The 25,232-nt window shown below is 45.3% G+C and overlaps 1 protein-coding gene across 1 annotated transcript in view; it reads left to right on the forward strand.

Moving 5' to 3' along the window:
- Positions 1 to 25,232, forward strand: part of sea (mitochondrial citrate transporter scheggia) — a 67,266-nt gene that overhangs the window by 1,267 nt on the left and 40,767 nt on the right. The window contains exons 3-4 of the mRNA XM_050172641.3: positions 4,569 to 4,776; positions 9,059 to 9,282. Coding sequence (XP_050028598.1) covers positions 4,569 to 4,776; positions 9,059 to 9,282 — 432 coding nt within the window. The remainder of the gene's footprint in view (positions 1 to 4,568; positions 4,777 to 9,058; positions 9,283 to 25,232) is intronic.

The raw sequence follows: 25,232 nt of genomic DNA on the forward strand, positions 1-25,232 counted from the left end.
TTTCCTTGCAAGCTAGTTTCGCGTCACTCCGCCTGCTTTTCATTTTGTTATTTTCTTTGCCGTTATGTCGTCTCCCGCACTCTTATTCCCACAGGGGCTTGTTTTGTGCAGCCGTATCGCGATACACTGACACCGCGCGTGCCTTGCTTTCTCGATGGCGACTATAACAAGATCCCGGGTTTCCGCCTGTGCCAGGCGTCACGGCGCCTTGTTGTGCTTCTCGTGACGTCACACTCTCTGACGAAAGGGTGAAAGGTATCTCGCGACACCTTCGCCTACGCGCGTCAGCACATAGCGAAACTCGGCCCTCGCCGAGGACGCTCGTGGGCTGGCTGGCTGTCTGGCAGGCAGATGGCCTCCAGGAAGCTCGCATCATAACTTTGTGATGACCGAAAAAAGAAAAAAAAAATGCTCGTTCGAACGGGAAACCTGACCTGCGCCTATGTACTGCAGCTGTGTATTTATTTTTCATTTCCTTTCAGGCAGTGCCATCAAAATATAATTGCTCTCCCAGAAATTTCAGAGCTCTAACAACATACCTGATCTCTTGAAATGCATGCTGCTGTGGGATAGGGAAAAAAATTAAGTGAGACAAGGCAGGATGAGAATTTTCAAATTCCTTGCTAGGGCTTAATTACAGCTGTCCATTTTCAGTGAAAGAAAGTTTGATGTATAGAAAGACAACACCTAGGGAAGGGCTTGTGTTCCCTAGAGTGATCAACAGTGGTCGAACAAGGAATGTCACTTGTGTGGTCGACCACTGTTAATGCGATTAGCATTCTTTAGGGAGGTTCACACCATTTGCGGTACGTCTGTGTGTACGTGCCACTCACTGACCATGCTCACTGACCTGGAGAGGCAAAGCAGAAGAGTGGGTCTAAAAATTAATCTGCAGAAAACTAAAGTAATGTTTAACAGTCTCGGAAGAGAACAGCAATTTACAGTAGGTAGTGAGGCACTGGAAGTGGTAAGGGAATACATCTACTTAGGGCAGGTAGTGGTGGCAAATCTGGATCATGAGACGGAAATAATCAGAAGAATAAGAATGGGCTGGGGTGCGTTTGGCAGGCATTCTCAGATCATGAACAGCAGGTTGCCATTATCCCTCAAGAGAAAAGTGTATAATAGCTGTGTCTTACCAGTACTCACCTATGGGGCAGAAACCTGGAGGCTTACGAAAAGGGTTCTACTTAAATAGAGGATGACGCAACGAGCTATGGAAAGAAGAATGATTGGTGTAACGTTAAGGGATAAAAAAAGAGCAGTTTGGGTGAGAGAACAAACGCGAGTTAATGACATCTTAGTTGAAATCAAGAAAAAGAAATGGGCATGGACAGGACATGTAATGAGGAGAGAAGATAACCGATGGTCATTAAGGGTTACGGACTGGATTCCAAGGGAAGGGAATCGTAGCAGGGGGCGGCAGAAAGTTAGGTGGGCGGATGAGATTAAGAAGTTTGCAGGGACGACATGGCCACAATTAGTACATGACTGGGGTTGTTGAAGTATGGGAGAGGCCTTTGCCCTGCAGTGGGCGTAACCAGGCTGATGATGTGTGTAGGTATGTATGTCTGTGCCTAACCTCTTTCCCACCAACTTGGGTCACTGCGTACTTCATGGTTAAAAGGGTAGCACATCAGGCTGATGTGCCGAAGGAACCAGGTTCACAACCAGCCATTGCACCAACTTGGGTCACTGGGTATGTAACACTGGGTGTGTGCAACTCTAATAAACCGCCTTGATGCCAACTTGGGTATGAATGTGGCACTGGGTAGGGGCCACTTTTCATAATCGTAGTATTAGACATAATCAATTATGCATCCATTATAAGATAGATTACTAATCGCATTAAAGTCACCAGTCATCTTGAAAGGATGGGACCACCAATATTTATGATACTGTGAATTATATTCCCCTTACAAAGGGCTTCAGGCCTATTCAAGTTATAGTGCAAGTTGCCTTAAATACTGCACACAAAGCAGCAGTTCATAAGAATGCAGAGACGAAGTGATAAATGGTGGTCAAGTAAGGGATGTCCCTGGAGCCAGCATTTTGACAAGTGGGCTGTTTTCGTGCCTCATAGCATTGACTGCAGCAGTATTTCCTTGTATGACCAATGTTGATTATTACTGAATGCACACATAAATTTTATGCAACTGTGGGGCTCTGAATTTCGGTTGTACAAACCACATGCAATATAGCTGCTGCATCCATCTGTCCTGGCAGAAGATCGCAAATTTTAATGGATATGTGAGCAAGAGCTTGAAGTTGCACGTATATATGTAATTGTCGGTATTCATGAGGTGTAAGAGTGAAGTGTTGTGTGGTGATGTTGGTGAACAGAGAAGCACAAGCACAGCTCTCTGAAATGCTTTGATTTTTAGCATATAATGATGCTCGTTATTGGTCTTGCCTGACTATCAGAATTCGAGAGTTATAGCTGACCCAGCTATTTGTCGTAACCTCTGCAATACTGTGCAAACAAAACAATGTTGCCCAAGTAGGAAATGTGACGACCACCAATACAATGCACATTGCAAGAGATTTCCTTTGCAAAATGTAAATTTTAATAAACATGTATATATCCAAATGCATATGTTGGGAAAGGTAACATTTTTTATTAATGGGACATTGCAACATAAGTGCCACATTTTAAGGCTTAGAAAGATCTTGAGAAGCGAGACACTCAAAAAGTGATCAGTAGCTGGCGAATGAGGGAAGCCTGCCGCTGGAGCCAACATTCCAACAGACAGACTTTACTGTTGTCCTGGCAAAAACAAGTTCTCAAAACAGTGGCTTCAGCATGTGGCTTCCCTTTTTTTGCAAACTATTGATCAAATTTTAAAACCATGGCTGTATTCCATTTTGATGGAGGCAGAATGCAAAAAATGCTCATGTACTGTGCTAGGGTGCACATTAGAGAGCCACAGGTAATCAAAATTAGTTGGGAGCCCCCATTACATCATATATTTTAGCTCAATAGTAGGATCCTTCCTTTTCTGTAAAGCGTGATGATTCTAAATTTTTCATCCCAAACAAGTATGAAATTCGGCTTAAACCGGACTTCTCTCCAACGTTGCATCCTTTCGTAACGTGCAGGAAAAAAAGCATGTGCCCAAATGCCACATCTCCAGTCAGGAGGGAGTGCCAGCAAGATGACCTCCTCTGGTGCCAGTCTTTGCCCATTTTCAGTCGCTCACTGTGCACACTGAATGCCGAATCCTGGGAACAGCACTCCACACATTGTTTCCAACCAAGTCATGACAGCCGGGAAATCGAATAGGCACCAACCTGAAGGCTATGAACAATGGATTATGGACAACATATCCTATTAGTCGCAGTTGCAGTACCTGCATGAAACGGGCCTGCTTGCTTATATCTATTTCATACAGAAGTTACGCCACATGGCAACTCGGGCGGGGAAAAAAAATAAGAAGCTACAACATTGTTTGCCTTGTGGTAGGTTTCCGTACCTTCGGACCTGCCGCTGCTTTTCGTCCCATGCTGGTTGCTTTCACCAGACCATCAACAGGAGGTTTCAGTGGGCTAGGGCATTGGAGCAAAATTCAAGTGATATAAGGACAACAATCAGCTTAATGTATTGAGACTCGGTACTGTTTTCCTTCCTGGTTGGAAAAGTCAGTCATTCACTGACTGCATCCCTCTGCTGAATTACTTCAGTACTGATGGGCATTTTTTGAAGAAGGACTTTTAACTATCTCCCAGAACTAAGCCCTGAGAGCAACATTTCACGAACTCTTTTACTGGCAGGACACCTGAGCCCACTATTGAAACCTCGTGAACGCAGTGCTGATGTTGCTGTGCATCGCAGCATTCACTGTGAAAGGACATTTCCCCAACTACGGTGCGTTCAGAGGTCCAAAAGGTCTAGGAGGGGCACCAAAATGTTCAAAATACAAATAATTTACATTAATTAGGGCTTGTAAGATGGGGCAAAGCATCACACCTTGCGGCAAGCATGCCCATGTGCGTTGCTATTTTGGATTTCCTTTTTTTCGTTGGTAAAAAAAAACAAAATGCAGAGAACCAAGTAAACAAGGGATCACCTAGAACATCGGTTTGTTGTCATTGCATGCGGTTCCTTTAAAGAGTGCAAATGATGCCTACCAATGAGAATTTGTATAGATATGTTCGTCACATGACTGGCAGGCAGCTGTCCTTTTCATGTTCCTGTGAATGATTTCACTTATCTAAATAGTATGTTCGTGTCAAAAAGGAGTTCATTGCCCTTGTTAATTGCTTGTGAAAGTTACCAGGAAAACCCTGAAGATTAGACTGCCGACAGCAAAAAATTCGATGGCACGTTCGTGGTTTGTTGCAGATGTGCTTAAACAGTATGTATACATGTGGACACTTTCTGGGATTCAAAAAAAGGCTAAGAGGCCCCGAGCAATTCTAACACCATGTAAAAATTTCAGGATTGAGTATGTTAAATGAGGATGTTTCAACATTTGCAGTAAGGCTATGGATGTTCATAATTATTGAAACCTAATAATTAGAATAAAATTTTAAATAAGTATTTAATGTGCACCCTTTTGTGGCTGCAGGTGGCATCACAGGTGGCATTGAGATCTGCATCACTTTTCCCACTGAGTATGTGAAGACGCAGCTGCAACTGGACGAGCGGTCAGCAAAGCCTCGGTACAACGGCATCGCGGACGTAGTGCGCCAGACGGTGCGCTCACACGGCGTATCGGGACTCTACCGGGGGCTTAGTGTGCTTGTCTACGGATCCGTGCCAAAGTCAGCTGTCAGGCAAGTATAGCGCTTGTGCTAGCAGTTCAGTAACTCGGCCGAGCTGACGACTTGTGCCCTTGTACAGACCCGGACCTCAGTTGGGCTTGTGTGGCACGGTTGTGTTGAATGGCCTGTAGCTTAGAAGTTGACCTTTATGGCCACCTGAGAATTTGGTCTCTGTTCTTGAAAAGGCTGCAGAAATTTAAGCTTGGAAGGGTGTGCTTAGGATGGGACTGCATTGAAGGAAGCACATGCAAGAAAAACACTTGCCTGCCATGGTTGCCTAGTGGCTGTGGTGTTGTGGTGCTAAGCATGAGGTCGTGTGATCGGCCACAATGGCCACATTTCGTGGGAGGCGAAGTGTAAAAGCACCTGTGTACTTAGATTTAAGCGCACGTTAAATAACCCCATGTGGTCAATATTAATCCCCGTAAAACCCCACGATTCAAAAAGAAAGGAAAGAAAAGGCAGAAAAATGCTGAATTGTGAATGCTTATTTTGAAATGTTTACTAATTGTGTGCCTAAGGTTGTGTGCAATGGGAGTGACAAAATTCTCGAAATCCACAACCTGTTCATGTTATGGAAGGTTCTAGAAAATTAAGTCAGTTAAATAGAGCCATGCAAGTACCATTGTAGCATTTACCTGAACATGTTAGTGAACTGACCTTAAGTCATTGCATAGCTTTGAACATTGGCTAGGGATTAGCCATGAACAGTCAAGTCTCGTATGTGTTGTTGAGCAAGTACAGCAATGGCCCTACTACAGTACAAGTGCCATATGTCTCTGAAATTGCTTCCATGCCTTTTGCATTGGTACTTGATGCTGTGATATGACACAAATGGCACGAATTCCTCCATGCAAAAGCAGCTCAAACTCCATGCCTCAAGCAGAGATTTTTTTAATCCATTGTTCACTGAACCACACAACCATGCCACCAAGGTCGCATCAGCTCTCAAAGTAGCTTATACTCCTGACAGATGGACGAACTAAAGTGTTCTGAAGTAAGCCTGTTATATTATTATTATTATTATTATTATTATTACACTTAAGGACCTGTTATTAAAAGGAGTTTCACTGCTAACTTGCGGTAACATGCGGTCTCCTTGAATGTTTACTGTAAAGCGACACGCAGTGGAACACATGGTGCTGCTTCTTTAAACTGAAACTGACTGAACGTTTAGAAAATTGATCTGGTCAATGCAGAGTAAAAGTAAAAGAAGGGTGCACTGGTCTTAGTCCCGTTGCAAGATTCGACAGCTCTAAGGTGTGTGTCACTTACAGACTGCTGTGGTCAAATTGTCGCATTGTCGTTTTCAATGTTCAAGCATTGCATAAATTGGCAACTGCCATTAGTTTTGCATTTCTAAAAGTGCATCTCTCAGACACCAAAAACCAGCTTGGCTGTAAATGCTTAATTGGCTTGGAGTGGTGGCAGCGTTTTGCACAGCTGGTTCTGCCTTCTGGAATGAATGGTGTGCAAACGTGCGCTAGTGTTCCTACTGTGCAACTGTGTGCAAGTTGTGAGGATATGCTGGTTTGGTTGGACAATAAATGGTAAGCTAAGAAGGTGCACTGTTCTTGCAAATTGGACAAAACTACGAACCATATGAATCATGCAAGTCAGATGTGAAAGAAGACAGTGTTGAAGGTACCAAAGGCCAATGTGATGTGGCGAGGGTAATCGTAATTGTGGCAACATCTAAAATGGTTGTGGGGTCTCTAACATGCTTTTGAGACAAAGGAACAACAGCACAGTAGTGCAAACAATCAAAGGGGCATTTGTTATGTCCTTTATACTCCAGTCTAGCCAGCTGAATTACTATTAATAGAACATGCCAATGGGTGCTGACGAATCGAGGAAGTCAGACTCGCCGTGACAGGATATTGAGCGAATATGTTCACCCCCATGTTGGACACCAACGCCTAATTGTTTGCGTGCACAGCTACACGAATGGTGGCGCCTTCAAACGCTCATGTTCATCCATCCCGGTGTCCCACTCTGAAGCCTTCAGCAGGACGGTCCCACGAAGCGTGCTGGTGAGCACGCATTCTGCTGACCCCAAGTCAAACAGGAAGAAGCTACAGTCGCCGACCGTTTATTTGGACCTCACGGGGACTGCGAAAATGTCCAAATACACAGGTGTCCAAAAAAGCAGAATAAGAGAAAAAAATTAAATCCTTTACTTTCACGCACTTATTCGGGCTCGGCAGTAGGCTCGAAGAAATCGTGAACGCGCCATTTCACGCTGTTCCGTTTACGCACACTCAGATAAGCCTGAATCTCTGAGAGGGTCGTACGGCCACTATAGGCGGCTGAAAGCACAGTCACTGCTGGTACACGCTCCGCATGCGACGGCAGTGTAGCACACGGTGCGTCATCTTGCGACTCGGTCATCGTCCGGCGGTGCAGCAGAAATCTGACGAATGATCTCGCCGTCGTCGAGTTCTGCGCATGTCAGTACAGCAGTGTCAGCATCTGTGAAACTCAAATGAGACAGTGTCCGGAATTGCAATGCAACCACTGCGCAGGTCTCGGCAGAACATTTCCCACGTCAGTAGGGAGCACATCCGAAGGCGACAAATCCTAGGCCTCCTGGCACCCGCTTGCCGGCATTCCCCGGCGCAGCCTGCACAGGCACTGTTGGCACCATTAGACACTTGACACGATGTTTCCGTACGCCGCATTGGATCACCGAAACCTCGACACAGCACACAAAGCAAAACACCACCGTGCCGACACCAGTCGCACAAACGAAAAACGTGGCCTACTCGCAGCATCGTGCGCGAAGGAACAAATCAGCTTCTAGATTGTCTTGACATGGCTTACTAAGCTGAAACTGGAACTGCTGTAGAACCACTCTATCGAACCAGGCAGAAACGATGATGATGAGCGGGGATTTGCAGTAGTGCCACTTCGTGGGGCAGCAAGGAGGTTCCGTTCAAAACAAAAATGGCATTTAGCAAGTCGAACCATGCATTGGTCAGAGTCGGTGCGTGGTGCTCTCGATCGAGTTGGCTCAAGGAGTGTCCGAAAAATCGGACGAGAGGTTGCAAGGTGTTCGAACTTTCGGCAGTTGTTATACATTATGGTCTATGCAGAGAATGACAGTGCCGCGAAGCAGACCGAATAATCGAGCATGTCCGAACTTTTGGAGTCCGGAAAATCGGTCGGTGACTGTACTCCCCTTTGTGCCTGAGTAACCCCGCCGTTAAGCGGCATTACTCGACCCATAAAGGCCCATAAAGGATTTCGGATGTCCTCCCTTTTAGAAATGACCCTTACCAAAACAGATACATTTCTTGTGTGTCACTCCATGTGAATGCCTTTCTGGTAGGTGTCTCCTAGACTAAAGGCCTTTGGAGTGCTTGTGTCAGGGTGTTATTTCCATTAATGAAATGTATGCAAGTTATTTTTGTTCCCACTCCTGTAAGAGCCTGTCAAGGCTTACAGTATTAAGAAATAATAATAATACTAATGCATGTTAAAAAGGACATTGTAGGCAATGCAAGACACGATGCCACTCTTCATGACAATTTTCAGTGCGGTATAATGTCAGAAAGGAGCTCACAACTTCTCTTTGCTGATGATGAGGCACAATATTTTTCAACAATAAACTTCAGGGCCAAGAAAATGTCTTCTGTTAGGTTCTCAAAGGAATCTCTTAAATCTGTCTTCGTGGGCTGGCCGTGGCGGCGGCATTTTCATGGTGTGAAATGCAAAACCCGCTCACATACTCAGATTCAGGTGCACATTAAAGAACCCCAGATAGTCCTAATTAATTGGGGTGCCTCATTACTGCCTTCCTTATCAAGTTTTGTTTTTGGCGTGCTATACGCTCAAACTTAATTTGGTTTTCTTTGGAAGGTGACTATTCAGGTTGTTACTGAGCAGCTTTAAACATATCAGCGAAGATAGACCAATGTTGTTGCCATTGAAACCTTTTGGGTTTGTTATATATGCAAGCACCAATGTACTGCAGTTTGCACTACTTGTAGTTAGTAAACAGTTGTGTGTGACTTGATCATTGTTCACTGCAGGTTTCCTACTAAATGCGAAAAGGTTTGCATGAAAATACACATTATGCGGCTGTCCAAGGAGTCTTTAGTATTTCCAGTGGCATATTGCATCTGGTGCAAATTAAGTTGGTTCCCGAGGATAAGCAAGTCTTTCAATGCAAAGCATTTCTTTCTTATATGTTTAGATCACTTCTATTTAAAGAGAAATCTCTATTTTGTAACGCTACTTGCATACTGGGCTGGCATGCTCACTGTGCCGACACATTGCAAATTATGTGCAGGTTTGGGGCATTTGAGGCCCTGAAGAAGCGTAGTGTTGACTCGCGAGGCAACCTCTCTCCGCATATGCGGCTGCTGTGTGGGCTGGGTGCAGGCGTCTCCGAGGCCATCCTGGCTGTCACGCCCATGGAGACTGTCAAGGTGAAGTTCATCAATGACCAGGCCTCCCCCAACCCAAAGTACAAGGGCTTCTTCCATGGTGTACGTGAGATTATCCGCACCGAGGGTGAGTCCACTCTATAGCGATAGTTTTAAAGCCAGCTACATTTGCAGCTGCACCACATGGTGTTGCCATCACCTAGGTAACTCCTTAGTAAGGATCACCGTAGTGTCGTCATCATCGGGTAAATATACCGTATTTTCGCGAAAGAATTGGGAAAAAAGTCTGAATGCGAATGTAAGCACCCCCCCATTCGTTAGAAAGAGGGCGTAGCCAAGGCCGCCAAGCGCGCTTGCTCACTCTGTCATCAAGCCGGAGCTGTCGGAGTCCCAAGGTGGCACGGCGTCTGCGGCGCTAGTACGCCGTACAGCCAGACTGTACGGTTGTACGGCGAAAGCTGCAGAAAGCGTCCCCATCAACCATTGCAAAGTGGATTTCGGACACTTGGAAGCGGGTCCAAGTGGACGTTGTGGTCAAATCGTTTAAGAAGTGCTCGATCACAAACCACTTTGACGGAACAGAAGACGACCTGCTGTGGGATACCGAGAGCTGCGGTTCGAACGGGGCAACGAACTCTAGTGGCAGTGATAGTAACTGAGCATCCGACACAAGCGGTGGGTTCACTGTCTGCACCGATATTTCTTTTGAATGTTTGCAAAATAAAATGTTATTTCTCGCACCCGTCTCGTGATGTCGCAGCGAAAAAGGGGGGGGGGGGGGGGGGGGGCATTCTAGATTTTTCTAATCTAAGCACCTCCCCTCACTTTGGACATCGCAAACATGAAAAAAATGGGGTGCTTAGAATCGAGTAATTACGGTAAAATTGTGTAATAAGATGTTCCAAGGAAAAAATGTGCCTCTTTTTGTTTAGAACTGGGGCCCTTTTTCTTCGATAGCTTTTTTCCAGCCAGCTGCTGGAAGATACAATTGGTAAGAGCAGTAATCGCTCACAGGCAGGGTTCGTATGCCTCCTTGAAATCCTTGAGAACCCCTGGATTTTGAAAAGGAAATTCAAGAGCCTTTAATACTCCCTAAAAAAAGCTTGGAGAACGCTTAAGCTTCGGAAATTACCAGCGCAAAACAGACAAGGACGAAGGAAAAGAACACGACACTGGCGCTGTGCTCACCATCGGGAAGAAACTGGGAGACGCACCTTGAAGAAGCAACTTTCTCTGCCAGAGGCACTTTTGGTTCAAAAGCAAACTTTGGGCCCAGGCACAGTACCTTTCTCTGCCGCCGGCAGCGAAAGTTGCTTTTTCAAGGTGAGTCTCCCGGTTTGTTCCCGATGGTGAGCACAGTGCCAGTGTCGTGTTCTTTTCCTTCGTCCTTGTCTGTTTTGCGCTGTTAATTTCCTAAACATGAATCGCCACCAACTTGCCCAAGTTTCTCTTCTAGGACGCTTAAGCTTCGCCTTTAAGAGTTGAACGTGCTAGCGTTATCGGGCCCCATTCGCATCACTTTCTCATTCATTCGCTTGCCATGGTTGCATATTTAGGCAATACAAATGCATCAGATTGTTAAAGTACAATGAACTGTTACAGTCGCCTTTAGTTACCCATTATGGTCTCGTCTATACAAATCCATCACGCACGTCCCAAGAGCGAGCGTGCGCTCCGGCACTTTCTGCCCTAGTGCTGACATCATTGATCCTCCCAGCAGCCTGCGCAAGCAGTGGAAGCTGTCCACTCCTGTCTCAATGTTACGCACACAGGCATTCCTTCCTTCACGGCACGGTTAAGGTGTCCAATGAGAAGCGAGACGGTTGCTTCGCCTTTCCTTCCCTCCTAAATCTAACTTTTATGCAATACAAACACATGCGATTGTTTAAGTACAATGATCTATCACAATTGTCATTAATATTGCATTATTGCCTCATTCATAATTAGGATATTTATAATTACGTACACATCAGTACATGTCTCTAACACACTTCATTAAGGGGGGACCCGGGTCCTTGGGACCGAAAATCGGCCCAGAATTCGAATTTTTAATTTCTGCGTTCCTGACGTGTTTCCACTCCTATCTCCGAAATTTGGTTAGAAAATACCGCGTAGTTCTTCCATTTTCGTGATCTAAAGATGCAAATCCACAAGCATGGCCCTTTAAATTGGGGGCACATTGCATCCAATTTTCGTCGCACATAACTCAATAACTACACGCTCCACCAGCAACATTTTGGTATCATTCGAAAGCTCACATTTCTGATTTTATTTATTCGTTGGTTGGTAACATTGCCGCCACTGCAGCGATGAAAAAAAAATACAGAAAAGGAAATTTGCAGCGCACGCTATTGGCCAGTTTGAGCACGTGACCAAGATGGCTAGTGATGATTGGCTCCAAGGACCACGAGCGCTAAACGATGAAAACAGTCGCCACTTTATCCTAGTCTGGCAACTGCAACGCTGGATGTGCTGGAGGTCCGACAAAGTTTCATTCCGTGAGTCGTTACGAGCGGGAATGTACAAGACACAATAAACTTCCGAAAGCGATTCCGTCATTGCACTCGGCACAGGATAACCGGCAGCTCGCCGCTGAAGTCATGCTGCCGTTGAATGTCGACGCCTCAACTGCTTTGCCAGATCACACACATACACATGCCGGTTACACTAACGTGAGAATTGAACATGGCTGACGTAACTGAAGAGGAAGTGGATAAGAGCACATGAGAAAGCTGCGCTCGACAAGATTGCATCTACGACAGCCACGGAGCGAAAGATTTGGCATTTTGTTAAAGACCCGACCACCGATAGTGCAACAGCCTCGGTCGCGAAGCCTGTTGCTTCATATGTTGTCGTCAGACTTGTAGTAGTGAACAATCTTCTTGGCATTTTCTCGTGCAACACTTGCGATGGTTCTCTGTGGCTGGTGCGGAGCGATCAGGATTACGGTCTCGCTTGTAAACTGCCTGTGGTTTGCGAGATCTGTGGTGAAGTTGGGTCGAGATGGAGCTCATGGGGAATTCAGGGTCCGAAAACGTGTAATCCTTTTGAAGTGAACGTACTCGTACTACATGCTATGTCGTCGACTAGCAACGGCCAAATGGCCATGAATTATACCTAGTGCCTACTGATGGCCTTTGGTGCCATTTGTTTCAAACTTTCTTTCAATATATCAGTTGCGAAATGTTTTTGCTGTTTTCTGAAAACCACAATTTTGATGCCATGTTGGAGGTGCCTTATCTCCGCTACTACTTGTGCTATCATTGTAATTCTTTTTGTTCCAGAAAGGCAAAGCTGTGTAGAGTGTAAATATGTGAAATAACATTGTTGCATTTATTAAAAAAATTAAAAAAAAATTGATTCCTTTTTTTTTTAGCATTTAGATGGATTTCTCTTACTGGTGTTTGCAATGTTCTCATTTGATATTGAATTGGGTTAGAACACCATACTTGCTTATTTGCACTCTTTATTATTTCCACATCATTTTCGTACATCGATATTTATTATGCCATGTATGATTTGGTAGATCGCTCACCTCCAAGCAAATTATGCAATAAAGCAGAATTTCTTCAATATTTGGAAAGTTACTTACTCTGCAAGAAAACTGGATGTATATTTAAATCTAGTACATTGAAATACGTAAACTCGACAAGTTTCATCAAAATCGACAAAGAATTGAAGAAAGTTTACCGGTGCAGGGCCCCCTCACCAGGCCCCATAGCAAATTTTGGTTATACACAGGAAGTTACATGTCCCCTAGGGAGCATTCTGCTGCAAACATTTTTCAAATCGGCTCATTAATAGCAGAGATTGAAATATTTCAGTGCCGCAAACCCATAATTTCATCAGGCAGGCTCCGCTGCCAAGCAAGACGCTCTCTCCACTCACCCCTTCTAAGCCTTCGCAAGCGAAATTCCTTCCCTGTGTTCTTCCATACCAGTCCTCGAGCATCGCATGACATTTACGTCGCAGGCCCCACCTTCATTTTTTTTTTTCTCCTCACTTTATTTTATTTCTTTTTCGGCACTGCGCACTTCTGCTGACAGCGTCGTATACGAGGTGTTCTCATACGCGCAGCGCACGATTTTGTGCGCTGTGCAGAAGGAAACATGCCTAGCGGTATAATTCAGTGCTACACAAATACTGAGGAGGAACAAGCGGATCGTAGAGCATGATCACGCGCTGGAACACGGTACAAAATGGCATAGTTTCAGTACCTGCGCACGTGACCGCCCGACCGTGGGAACAAGCAGACGAAGAGGAACTACATCTCTCTTGCTTCGGTGCGAAGTAAAACAAAAAACATGCAGACATTCCGTTTGTGCGTTTGATTATTTGTCTAAACTTCAATTCGTCAATTCAAGCAACAGATCACACAAATAACAGATGTTGCCTTGAATAATCGATAAAATGCGAGTTACCATCATGTTGTTGTGCACGGCAGACGGATGCAAGATCCTGCCCTATGTCGCCCTATGTCGCAAGACAGTGCCTAAAGGTGAGGAGCTGCCAAAAAATGTGGTTGTGAGGTATTTGGCTTTAACTCAGGAAGAGGACCTTAGTGTTGAAGCAATGAACGACAATCTTGTGGGCATCATTAAGGAGTGTACAATAGAAGTCGGTGGTAACTCCGTTAGACAGGATACCAGTAAGCTATCGCAGGAGACGAAAGATCTGATCAAGAAACACCAATTTATGAAAGCCTCTAACCCTACAGCTAGAATAGAACTGGCAGAACTTTCGAAGTTAATCAACAAGCATATAACAGCTGACATAAGGAAGTATAATATGGATAGAATTGAACATGCTCTCAGGAGCGGAGGAAGCCTAAAAGCTGTGAAGAAGAAACCAGGAATTGGCAAGAAGCAGATGTATGCGTTAAGCGACAAAGCCGGCAATATCATTAATAATATGGATGAGATAGTTCAAGTGGCTGAGGAGTTCTATAGAGATTTATACAGTACCAGTTTTGCCCACGACGATAATGGAAGAGAGAATACTCTAGAGGAATTCGAAATCCCACAGGTAACGCCGGAAGAAGTAAAGAAAGCCTTGGGAGCTATGGAGAGGGGAAAGGCAGCTGGGAGGATCAGATAAAAACAGATTTGTTGAAGGATGGTGGGCAGATTGTTCTAGAGAAACTGGCCACCCTGTATACGCAAGGCTTCATGACCTCGAGCGTACCGGAATCTTGGAAGAACGCTAGCATAATCCTAATCCATAAGAAAGGGGACGCCAAAGACTTGAAAAATTATAGACCGATCAGCTTACTGTCAGTTGCCTACAAACTGACGTCAGCCGGGCGGCTGAAGTGACTCCAACCGGGCGGCTGAAGCGGGCTTCGCCAGCCGCGCTATGCAAGTGGATTGTGGACGCATGGGCCAGCATACCAGAGGACCTTGTGCGTCGCATTCAAGGAGTGCAGCATCTCGAACGCTCTCTCAATGGCACAGAGGATGAGTACCTCTGGGAAGATATGTCCGACAAGGAACTATCCGAAGAGAGCACAGCTGAAAAAGCGATTGACGTGCGGAGTGCAATTTAAATAAATGTTTTCCTCGAGTTTTCCTAACTGGTCTTATACGCTGATATTTTTTTTTTTTTTTTCGTTTCGCGTCCAAAAATGGCGTGCCCAGTTTTGTACGTATAAATGTTGACTTCTTACTTCAAATAAATCAGTTGCAAGTTCAGCGCCGTGTTTGTCTCCTCCTCATTCTGGTCCTGTCGTTTAGCGCTGTTTGAATTTTATAGTTACCATGCAACACCAACTCGCCCAATCCGCTGCCCTTCTTCACCTCAGAGCTGATAAAGTTTTTCACTCACTCACACCTCATACTATATGCGGGTTCGTATTATAGGCATTTCTTTACGGTATCCTTGGCTGAAGTTGGGCACTGTAGTACTAACTTCCATGCCAGAAGGCGATTGAAATAATTACAATGGGGAAAGTCAACTTAGAAAAGGACCTGAAGAGGTTGAAGCGTTATCGGTTTAGCTGCAAGAAATTGGCAGCTAAGAAGAGAGAGATTTCATTATTTTTCAGTGTATTTGTACGAACAAGGTTTGCTTCCCCCTCCTTGAACTTTGGCCTCCAGCATCCTTGAAATCCTTGAATTGCGAGTCAAATGTTCTGTATGAACCCGACTCACAAGATGTCCACCGCTCGAGTACTGAAATGACTAGATGTAAGAAAGCGTTCTGCAGTGTACAAAATATCTGAAGAGGCAAAGCCATGGCTTTCCAGATGTTTTAGCAAAGCATGACTTCAAATGAACACAGTGCTTACTATATTGTTCACATGCCACTTAAAATGTTTTCTGCAGCTAACGCTATGTGAAACAAAGCCTCTGCTCTAGCTGCTTTAAGTTTTGGCTACTGTAACACGCATAGGACGAGTGAAGGTGCGGAAAAGAGCTTTATTCCAGGTAACCCAACATTATATAGCCGCTGTGCAAGGGGTCGTACAAGGCAATGCTTATGTGTGTGGGCTTGACTGAAGGTAACGTCATCCCTATGTCGCATCTCCCTCTCTTTCTCTTATTTAAAAAAAAATTTTTTTTAATTGAGCCAGTTTAAAAATGTTCGATAAAATTGTGGTGCATGTATCTTTTTAGGAGGATGATGCTCCTGTTGACTTCTTTGCACTGGTTGTCGACTTTGAAGGGCCAGCTGCGACCCCATTATGCACAATGGGGGTGCGTGCACAATGAGCTGAGGTGTGCTCATACGTGCTAGAGTTGATGTCCATCATAGGTTTGAAGCACATACGAACATGGGTTGTTTGCTCTCTGGACAGCTGTAGTGGGCAACCACGTTTTTCAGGGCACATTATACACTGTGACCCTGGCACCCAGTGGCAGCTCTGGAAGAGGCTTAAAACCTAGTTTGCAGAAGTTGCATTGCTTACAGTGGAAATCTAAAACCGCTGTTGACTTTGGGCTCCGAGGATGTAGGTGGGTGGCCAAAACCAGCAGGAGCGTCCTGGTCAGCGGCCCCATGAGCCACAGTGACAGCAACTTCGTGCTGGTCAGGCTGAGAGTTCCGCCACTCCAGTAATGCAGCACAAAAGTCCACCAAGCTGAAAGGACACTTTTTTAGTTTCTTATCCTCTTGCACTGCTCGTAGGACCGGGGATGGTATGGACTTTATCAAACGTGGTTTGATCCAATCTTACCAATGAAGTTTTGAAACTGTTGGCTGCTAAACCGTGGCCCAATGGCAGTGCAGAGTCTATTGGGGAAACTGTGTGTAGCAAAAATATCTACAAAGACAGATCACATTGCTTGCTGGTGAAGACTGTAAAGCCCAGATTTTAAAGAAAAAAAGGACTATCATTACATACTCATTATTGTTATGGTAGCAAAAATCTGTGCCAAAGACATCCCACAGTAAATTTGGCATTTCATGGCTTTGTAACAGCATTTGGGTGTTTCTCAATTTATACTGCTCGCATAATTGACAGCATTATGCGTTTTTTTTTCTATGTCGCCATTTCTGCCTGGCAAGATGTGTGCTTGCCTTCATCTTTTCTGCTCACCCATTCACAGCATGCAGTCACCATGCATTTTCGGAGGGATAACGAGACGGTTGCTGCATAGAACCAGGCTATGTTAGGTGCGTAGTTCACCTCAGAAATGTCAGTAGCTGTGTAACTATGGTATGACATCATACTTGCAGCCGGCCCAACTTGTGCTTGCACATTGGCGGAGTTGCTGCATGGTTGGGTCTTTATCAGATTCTTGCAAAACTTGGTTCAAGCACTTGTCTGAAACTGGAAGATTAGCCATTGCATTGACGTGAAAGTGTTGTCTGTAGTCACTCAGAAATGCTGAACTCTGAAACCGGGACAACACCTTGGCAATAAAAAGGTCTTTCCCTAGCGTGTATTTCATGGTTGCATAATACTTTTGCATGTTGAGGCACATGTGCTGTAGTCGAAGTGGGCGCTGACACAATGGTTACTTAACAATCGTCTCTAGTGGCTTGTGATCACACTCCGCTGTGACCTCCAGCTACCCGAACAAGTAGTCTGGAATTTTTTGCAGCTATGTACAATCGCTAGCATTTCTTTTTCTATGTGCGCATATCTTGTGTTTGCGAGAGAGAGTGTAGTGGGTAACTATTTTGAATGATTACAGCACCAATTCCATTTTGACTGGTGCCTACCGATAGTGTAATAGGTTGGTCTTCCTGGTAGTATGTCAGAACTGGAGCTTTTGCCAGTACCTCCTGAAAAGCTGCGAAACTAGTCGTGTTGGTCTTCCCAGAGACATGCTGCATCCTTCTTTAAAGATTTGCGGAGTATAGCTGTGATCGCTGACATATGCGGAATAAAATTGGAGACAGATGTGACTATACCTAGTAATGTTTGCAGTTTTTTGTTGCTTTGGGCTTGAACTTAAAGAATGTCTGCTAGCCACTCCATATCCAGTCTGTTGGCTACATCGCTTTCTGAACCACTCGCTGTCGGACAAGTACATTGCTTGTGCTAGCAGTTAGAGGGAAGCTGAAGAGTCTATCGAATTCAATAAAACGCTCATATACGGATGCGGGAACCTTATAAACCATGTAGGTAAAATTTGGGGTATTTTTTTCAATTAGGAGCGACGTAATCGTCGGTTGAAATTGCGCTGTAGCTCCGCCCCCCGTCGAATGCCGCGCGCTGCTGCTGACGCTGACAATGCAAGCGGAGACCGGAAACCGTGGTGTTGTGACGTCAACTCTAGTGTTTCGTTCCTTCGCAGCATCCGCGACCGTGCCTGACCGCGCTTGTTTCTGCGTGCGTGCCATCGTAATCTGCTTCGATCGACCTTGCATTCCTTTGTTGGTGCGTCTGCGTGTATGTAGAGTGGTAGTCAACGTGCGTGGTAGTCAACGTGAGTGGTAATCAACGTGAGTGGCAGTCAACGTGGTAGTCAACAGATGAAGGTCACTACACGTACTGCATGAACCGGGAAGCTTTTCACGCGTTTAAACAGTCTTTGTAGATTGTCGACAGCTTTGGACAGCGCACGAATGCCGACGATCGCATCCCCGCTTACATTCCACGAGGAGGCATGCAGGAACACAACACTACAGTTGTTTGACCGGAAACGAGCTCGCTAGATCGGCGAAAGATCGGCGAGATCACTAGATCGCTTTGCAAAAAACATACTCACCAAGAGCATTTCCAACACGAGGAGATCCCAAGACCTTGCTTTCGTTCGCATCGAAAGCACTGCTCGCACCAGCATCGTTTGCTTCTTCGAGAGGCCGGCTCTTCGCATTCGGCTCGTACATGTAGGGAGTAACGCCGAACTCCTCAGAAAAACGCAGTCTCTCTAAATTTTCCATTACTGTCTCAGAAAAACAGCACCAAACTACCTGGCATCGCGCTTCATGTGTAGCGGCAGCGGTCAGTTACTAGTGTTGACGTCACGAGGCGCCCGACCAATCACAGGCGGAAACGAGACGCGCGAGCTGGGTGTGTCCGCTGCTGCACTTTTCGTCGAAATAAAATATGTTTGCGCTTTCTTTCGCTCAATTTCGATACGATATTCGAATTCGGAGGGTTGAAAACCATTATGTAGAGATGTTCACTCATTTTTACTGGAAAACCTTTCAGCTTCCCTTTAAGCGATTCTGCCAAGCTTAGAGATCTACCGTACGGGCCTTTGTAAGGGACGCACATTTTTTTCACAATTTTGGTGAGGTGAGGCCCTTGCACAGTACTGAACTTTTTCATCGTGCTGTCTTGACTTGAGCACAGCTCGGGATCCCCAGGTGTGCCATTGCATCAGAGGTCAATGTGCAGCTCTTGCCATCTAGTAGCGGCTTTCACGCAGAGAGGGAAAATTCGCCAATGCGCACACAGCGTCGGTGTATTGGATGCGATTGCTTCTTCGCCTAAATTTTTTTCCCAGATTTTTGGCTGCCAAGCTGGTGGTGGGGCCCTTACACGGGTGCAGCCCCTACATGAGCCTGTACAATAGCTCCTTTTTAAGTTTCCCTAAGTGCTAGTGGAATCCTTGCCAGCCATGTCTAGGAACCTAGCTTTACTATTTGCCGGGATTGTAGTGCACGGAGTGCCTATGCCTAGAATCCACACAAGATTCTTGTAGTTCATGTATCGTATACATTTTTGTACATTCTTGTACAAGTATATTCTTAAGCTTCATGTGGCAGACGATACCTTTCACCCTTCCGAGACTGTTGAAAACATCTTCATAAAATTTCACACAGAGCTCTTGCTGCTCCACTGAGACAATTCTGCACAGTAAACCCAGCTGTACAGCGACTGATAGACTCAGTCAGTGGAATGTCATATTCAATAACAAAAGCACCTGTTTGAAGCTATCGGTTCGGTTAACACGAAGACAGACGTCGCCTGTAGCTCCTTTCTGGTGACCAAAAGATGTGTTAAAGACGACGTCACAGCTCTCGTCTTCGTTCCTTGTTATCTCTCGCAGCTTGCTTTGTGTTATCACCGAGCAATTTGCGCCTGTTGAGCTTACAAAGAGTGGGCGTCATCTTTATTGTTGCCGACCAGTGATCCTCTTTGTTGCTGTTCTGAAATTTTGATCCTGTTCATTTACCTCTGTGATGATTTGTTTTGGGCTTGCATGGCATTTCGTTCTTCTTTCAACATGCCACAGAGAAATTATTTATTTTGCACCACTTATTACATGTGATCATGATTATGAGAACGAAATTTACAGAATAAAAATGCGTTGAAGTGCATACAGTAGGCATTACCAAATCCTGACTGAGCTTACTGCTGTCATTGAAAAGAAAAGTCTACAATTATTGCATTCTACTGGTGCTAACATATGGGGCAGAAACTTGGAAGTTAAGCTGCTCAAAAACAAGTTAAGGACCATGCAATGAGCGATAGAATGAAAAATGTTAGGTTTAACATAAGAGGCAGGAAGAGAGCAATGTGGATCAAAAAGCAAGCAGGGGGATTCAATATTTTAGTTGACATTAAGAGAAAAAAAAAGATGGAGCTGGGCAGGCCATGTTATGTGTAGGGTAGATAATCAGTGGACAATTAGTTACAGAATGGGTGCCAAAAGAATGGAAACACAGTCGAGGATGGCAGGAAATTGTTTGAAGTTGGAACCGGCTAGTGCAAGATCACTGGGAGGGGCCTTCGTCCTGCAGTGGACATAAACAATGTGTGCCGATGATGATTGCATGTGTGTCCTTTAGCTGCGCACTTTACACTAGCCTAATGATTTCTGGCACTCTTTCCATAGCACCAAAATTTCTCAACTGCATAGATTTAAGCGTTGCTTTTCTTGCCCAATTGAGTTTCCTCGCACCATTCTTTTCCTTTCTCTCAAGTGTGGCTTATTACTTTCCTTGCAAAAGAAGCGTTCTCTGGAATAAGCTTTTCTTTAAACTTCCCTTATGCCGAGGACAATTCTGCCCCTCGGCGTGCACTCTTCTGCTTCGCCAAACTTGCAGCTCTTCACCGGTATTCTTAGTTCAGTTAACCATTCATTAAAGCTTTCGCCTTCCTTCTGGTTACGCAAGCCAAAATGGAACTCGTGGTATGCTAGGTTCAACAATGATTTGTAGAATTTTTTGAACTTCTGCTTCTACATTATACTTTCGTCCCCTTTATCAAGAACAAATGTTGTAATTCTTGTGTGCATCTTCTCTAATAACCGTAAGAAAAGTTTCAGCTCGTATCTATTTTAGCTGTTTATTGAGGTAGGTAGCCATGGCATACAGATCGAATTCTCGCCTGCATGTTCTCCAGCTCTGCCTAACGTCCCCTGTGGTGTCCAGTGATCTCTGGTGTGGCAGTAGCACAGTAACCGGGGTCTCTTGCTGATGGGGAGGCGCTTGTTCTGCCAAAAGTCCGTTGAAGCTGGAAGCCGCCCGGTATCGTCTGCTATACATCCACCTCGCTGCTGCCAGTCACATCTGCTACTTCTACCATGTAACACACATTATGAGACAGGTGCGGTTGTGGAAAAGAACTTTATTCCAGGGAACCCAAGATTATATAGCCACTGTGCGACGGATTGTACAGCACGATACTTGCGCGTGTTGTGCATTTCTGTGCGCAATGTCATCCCTGTGCCACAGCTGCAACTATGGCATCTCTCATAACCTCCGTGTTGTTTTGTGACAGAAGCTCGATCAGTCAATCATTATCTGCGAGTTAAAATTTATTTTACTTGTTTACTTTATTAGCATTATTTATTAAGACAGCATGCGCAGGAACTTGGGCAGCCAGCTGTGCATTACCCAATGTGTCTGTACATCCTATCCACAGTAATGTACATCAAGTGTAAAAGTGACTGCGTACGGCACACCCTACGAAACAAAAATGCAGGGGCTTTGAATTCATCTGTCTCACCAGATGTTCACATTAGCTGTGTAAGAAAACTTATGCACCGAAGTGAAAGAACCAGACCAACCATGCACTGCTCCTCGTTACCACCTCTTTTCTCTCACCCATCCTGCTTCTGGACTGCTTCAAGAACGTAACAGGTAGAACTAGAGTGCATGCAGCTCGAGGAAGTATTGGGGGCGAGCTCCACCGCTGAAAAAGCTGGCGCCACCGTCGGCGTGACATGGCAAGAGGGACCACATGGATACAGCGGCCATGGCGGCTGCTCCGGAAGCGCCGAAGTGAGCTGAAAATGAAAGTCCCAGCTGCGCTGTGGTTCTGATTAAGTGGTGAGGCTTTACCGCCTTGGGCCTTGGCTTGACACCATTTGAAAGTACTATAATAGGTAACGGCTGCCTTTGGAGGCATGCAGCATGGTAGGCTACTGCTCGGTGCTGCAGTGCCGGACATACGCAACGGAGCCCGGTGTGAGCCTTATTCACACGTAGCCACAGGACAAGGAGCTGCGTGAAGCTTGGCTCGCGAAACTTGTAGCCGCTCGCTGTCTGACGGTTCTAACTCTGGTATGCACCAAGCACAGACGCAAGGAAGATTTCTGTTACGGCGTCAGGACTGCTATGTTCAGTGAGTAGCAGAAAACGCGCACAGAGACGCTTGCCCGCGCCCGCTGCCCAGCTAATGTCATGACTCTTTAGTTTGATTATAAACTTGCTGATGCTAGATACTGGCAAGTTCACTGGAATAGAACGGGAGTGGTAAGACTCACATTAAAAAAAGGCATGGCATATGGTCATGTTTGTGTTATGAATTAATGCACTGGATTACGAATAAGAAGCAGAGGGAAATCGCACGCTGAGAAGACCGATAAACATACAGCGCGACGCAACTTCAGAAATAATATTGAAATGTCCAAGAATTTAGAAGACAAAAAGTATTGAATTGTCGCAACGGCACATCACAGTCGCCGTAGCTAGGCGTCGAAGTCTTTATAACAAAATCATTTTTAAACAGTTCTGATAGCTCCACGCAACAATGGTTGCTTGTGTACTGTCAGATGCTCATATGCTGCGGCCTAAAGCTCACGGCACGGTACGAAAACGCGCTCACAGCGACAGTCTGTCGCTGTGAACGCGTGCAATCACTGCATTGAGACTTCATTCTGTTATGCTCCGTTTGGTTATACAGACAAACCACGATGAGAACATATTTCACATAGTTTACTCTCAGCGTTTGCCTACCTTTCACGTAAGAAGCCAGTTCGGGAGACTCCATCACGGCAATCACGCGCAGTGGTGTTCACTGTACGTATTCGGTAAAGAGATAGCGTCTGTAAATGATTCTGTGCTTTCAGTTTGCCCAAGAATATTATATTGACAGTCAAAAACTTCCCTCGATTTGAGAGCACTTACATAAATGTCCAGGAGGGCTGCCACATTGTTTTTATTGAGTGCCATAAGCGAAACCTATGAGGAGCGTGCCGTGTGATCCCTCGTACTATGCAAGGGAGGCACTTCCGACAGATGGCGACTCCATAAGTCCTCGCCCCCAATAGTTTCTGTTCCATTGGGTCCACAGGTGGTTGACAAGCTCCTGGCATTACTGCACTTGATGTCATGTTGAGTAGCCTGAGCACTTGAAGTTTCATAATCACTTACTGCCTGGATCTGGTGGGTCTGGATCAAGGGAGTGTACATGTGTAGGTAATGCGGACCCTAGTTGTATTGGTGTTGAACATGGTAGAGCCACAACAGTTGAATACATCGATCCCCAAATCAAAATGTCCATGTAATGGCTCGCAGGAAGTTTTGCAATTTACTGAACTTCTTTAAGTCCATCTGCGTGTCAACTTCATTTAGCACTTGAAAGGAGACAAGTAGCCTGTCAAATTCTGGTTCCTCATTGAACTGTGGATATAGAGCTGGTTCTAAAGGCCAGTTTGATCTTGGTCGAGCTAAGCATTCGGGTCTTCTCCACCAGCTGCGATTTTTACGGGGAGCCTTCATTGATACACCCGGAGTCACTCACTCGGTTAGGTTGGGTTTGCCTTAGCACTGCAATTCGATGTTCTTTTGGCTGACAGGAATGATGTCAACGCAGAAAAAACTGAAGACATGTCGGTCAGGCTCCTGCTCTATATAGAAGAATCCCTTCTCGATGTCCATGTTTGTGCCTACTCATTGCCATTGATAGCAAAGCAGAACTTTCATCGGCTGTGAATTGAGGTTTAACCCCCTGTGCCAAGGCTGTCGTTGAGAGATGGGAAGCCTTGAATTTGTGACGGCGCATCGAACGCTGTCCAAAGCATGGTAAATGGCAATTCCTCACTTTCAATTTCTTGATTCGGCATGTAGAAGATAGCCCAATCACTGGGCTGGATTGCATCAAATCTTTGAAAAATTAAAGGCCCTCACTTCGTTCAGCTTAGTAGAAAAATTACCTTTTATACCCCGAGTCTTGCATTAATTCCAGAGGGAAGTGAGCAATAACAGGAAAACAGGGGCAAGAAAAGTGTGCAAGAAGAAAAGACAGCAAGAGAGAACAAGAACTTCTTTACAAAGGTAAAGAGTTTCTTACAAAATAAGTAATGAAGTTGAGAAATGAAGTTTCACATTTTTAAAAAGAAATTTCAGGTTAAGCATACATTGATAAAGTCATTCAAGATTGTGAAAATTTGTGTTTTGTATTCGAAAGCAGCAGCCACTCCAATAAGGTGGTTTCATTCTTGTGAAATGCTGACAATGAAAGACTATTGTGACACTTAAATCTCAGCCTTGCGATAGTAGTGCTAGTGACATTAAAGCGCAGGTTGGACGCGGGATGAGGAGATTGGAACTTCTTGGGGAACAGGACCAGATGAGAGCATTCACGACAGGAAAGGAGTAAAAAAAGTTGCAGAGGCGCTTTCATGAATGACAACTAGCTGTTTGGGTTGTAATACCCTCGGACCTCCTTATAATCATATTGAAGGGAGAAACAAGATTACTTTGTTATATCCATTACTTCCTTATGTCCATAATTGCCCTTTACTGCAGTACATGGCCCCAAAGGGTGCACAACTTTAAACATGCAAATCATAAGGTGGCTTTGTGGTCAGCAGAACTGCTACATGGTCACTTATGCGATGAAACCTCCAGCATAAGGCACGCGAGCCATGCACGCTGCGTATGCATCGAGACCCGTCCTTTTCCCCCCGAGCGCACACACGTTTGTGTAACCTTCAGCTGTGGCCGCACAGGAAAATTATGTACATCAAGCCACCATCCTTCTCGGCTCACCCTTGCATGCTCTTTGTGGCACCCGCAGCGTATGGCGCACGACCAGCTCAATCTTATTGCACTCAGAGTTTGCACAGAACATCACTGCAACAGCGATATGAAAATTAACCTGGAGCGTTTGGGTAATTGCTATGACAATTAAGTGTTCGGCAGAACATCCATCTGTCCAGCACGCTTGCACCATCTCACAATGACTGTCGACGGTAATGCGTTTAGCATTGAATCAATATAGCGATGCAGTGTATTGCTAGCGTTGAATGAGTTACGTATGAGGCATGTATTGCACCAGGACTACTCTTTTGTGTTTGCCTTAGAACACTCGGTGGTACCTAGTGGCCTAGTGGTGCCTGCATGTGGCCTCCAAAATGCGTGGCACGCTGGTGCATGGCGAACACTTAGAAACGCGTCATGCGGCAGCCTGGCTCCTCTCTCAGGCTTCATTCTGGAGACACTGCA

The sequence above is a fragment of the Dermacentor andersoni genome, chromosome 3 (genome assembly GCF_023375885.2).
Source record: "Dermacentor andersoni chromosome 3, qqDerAnde1_hic_scaffold, whole genome shotgun sequence".
In the NCBI taxonomy this organism is placed as follows: Eukaryota; Metazoa; Arthropoda; class Arachnida; order Ixodida; family Ixodidae; genus Dermacentor; species Dermacentor andersoni.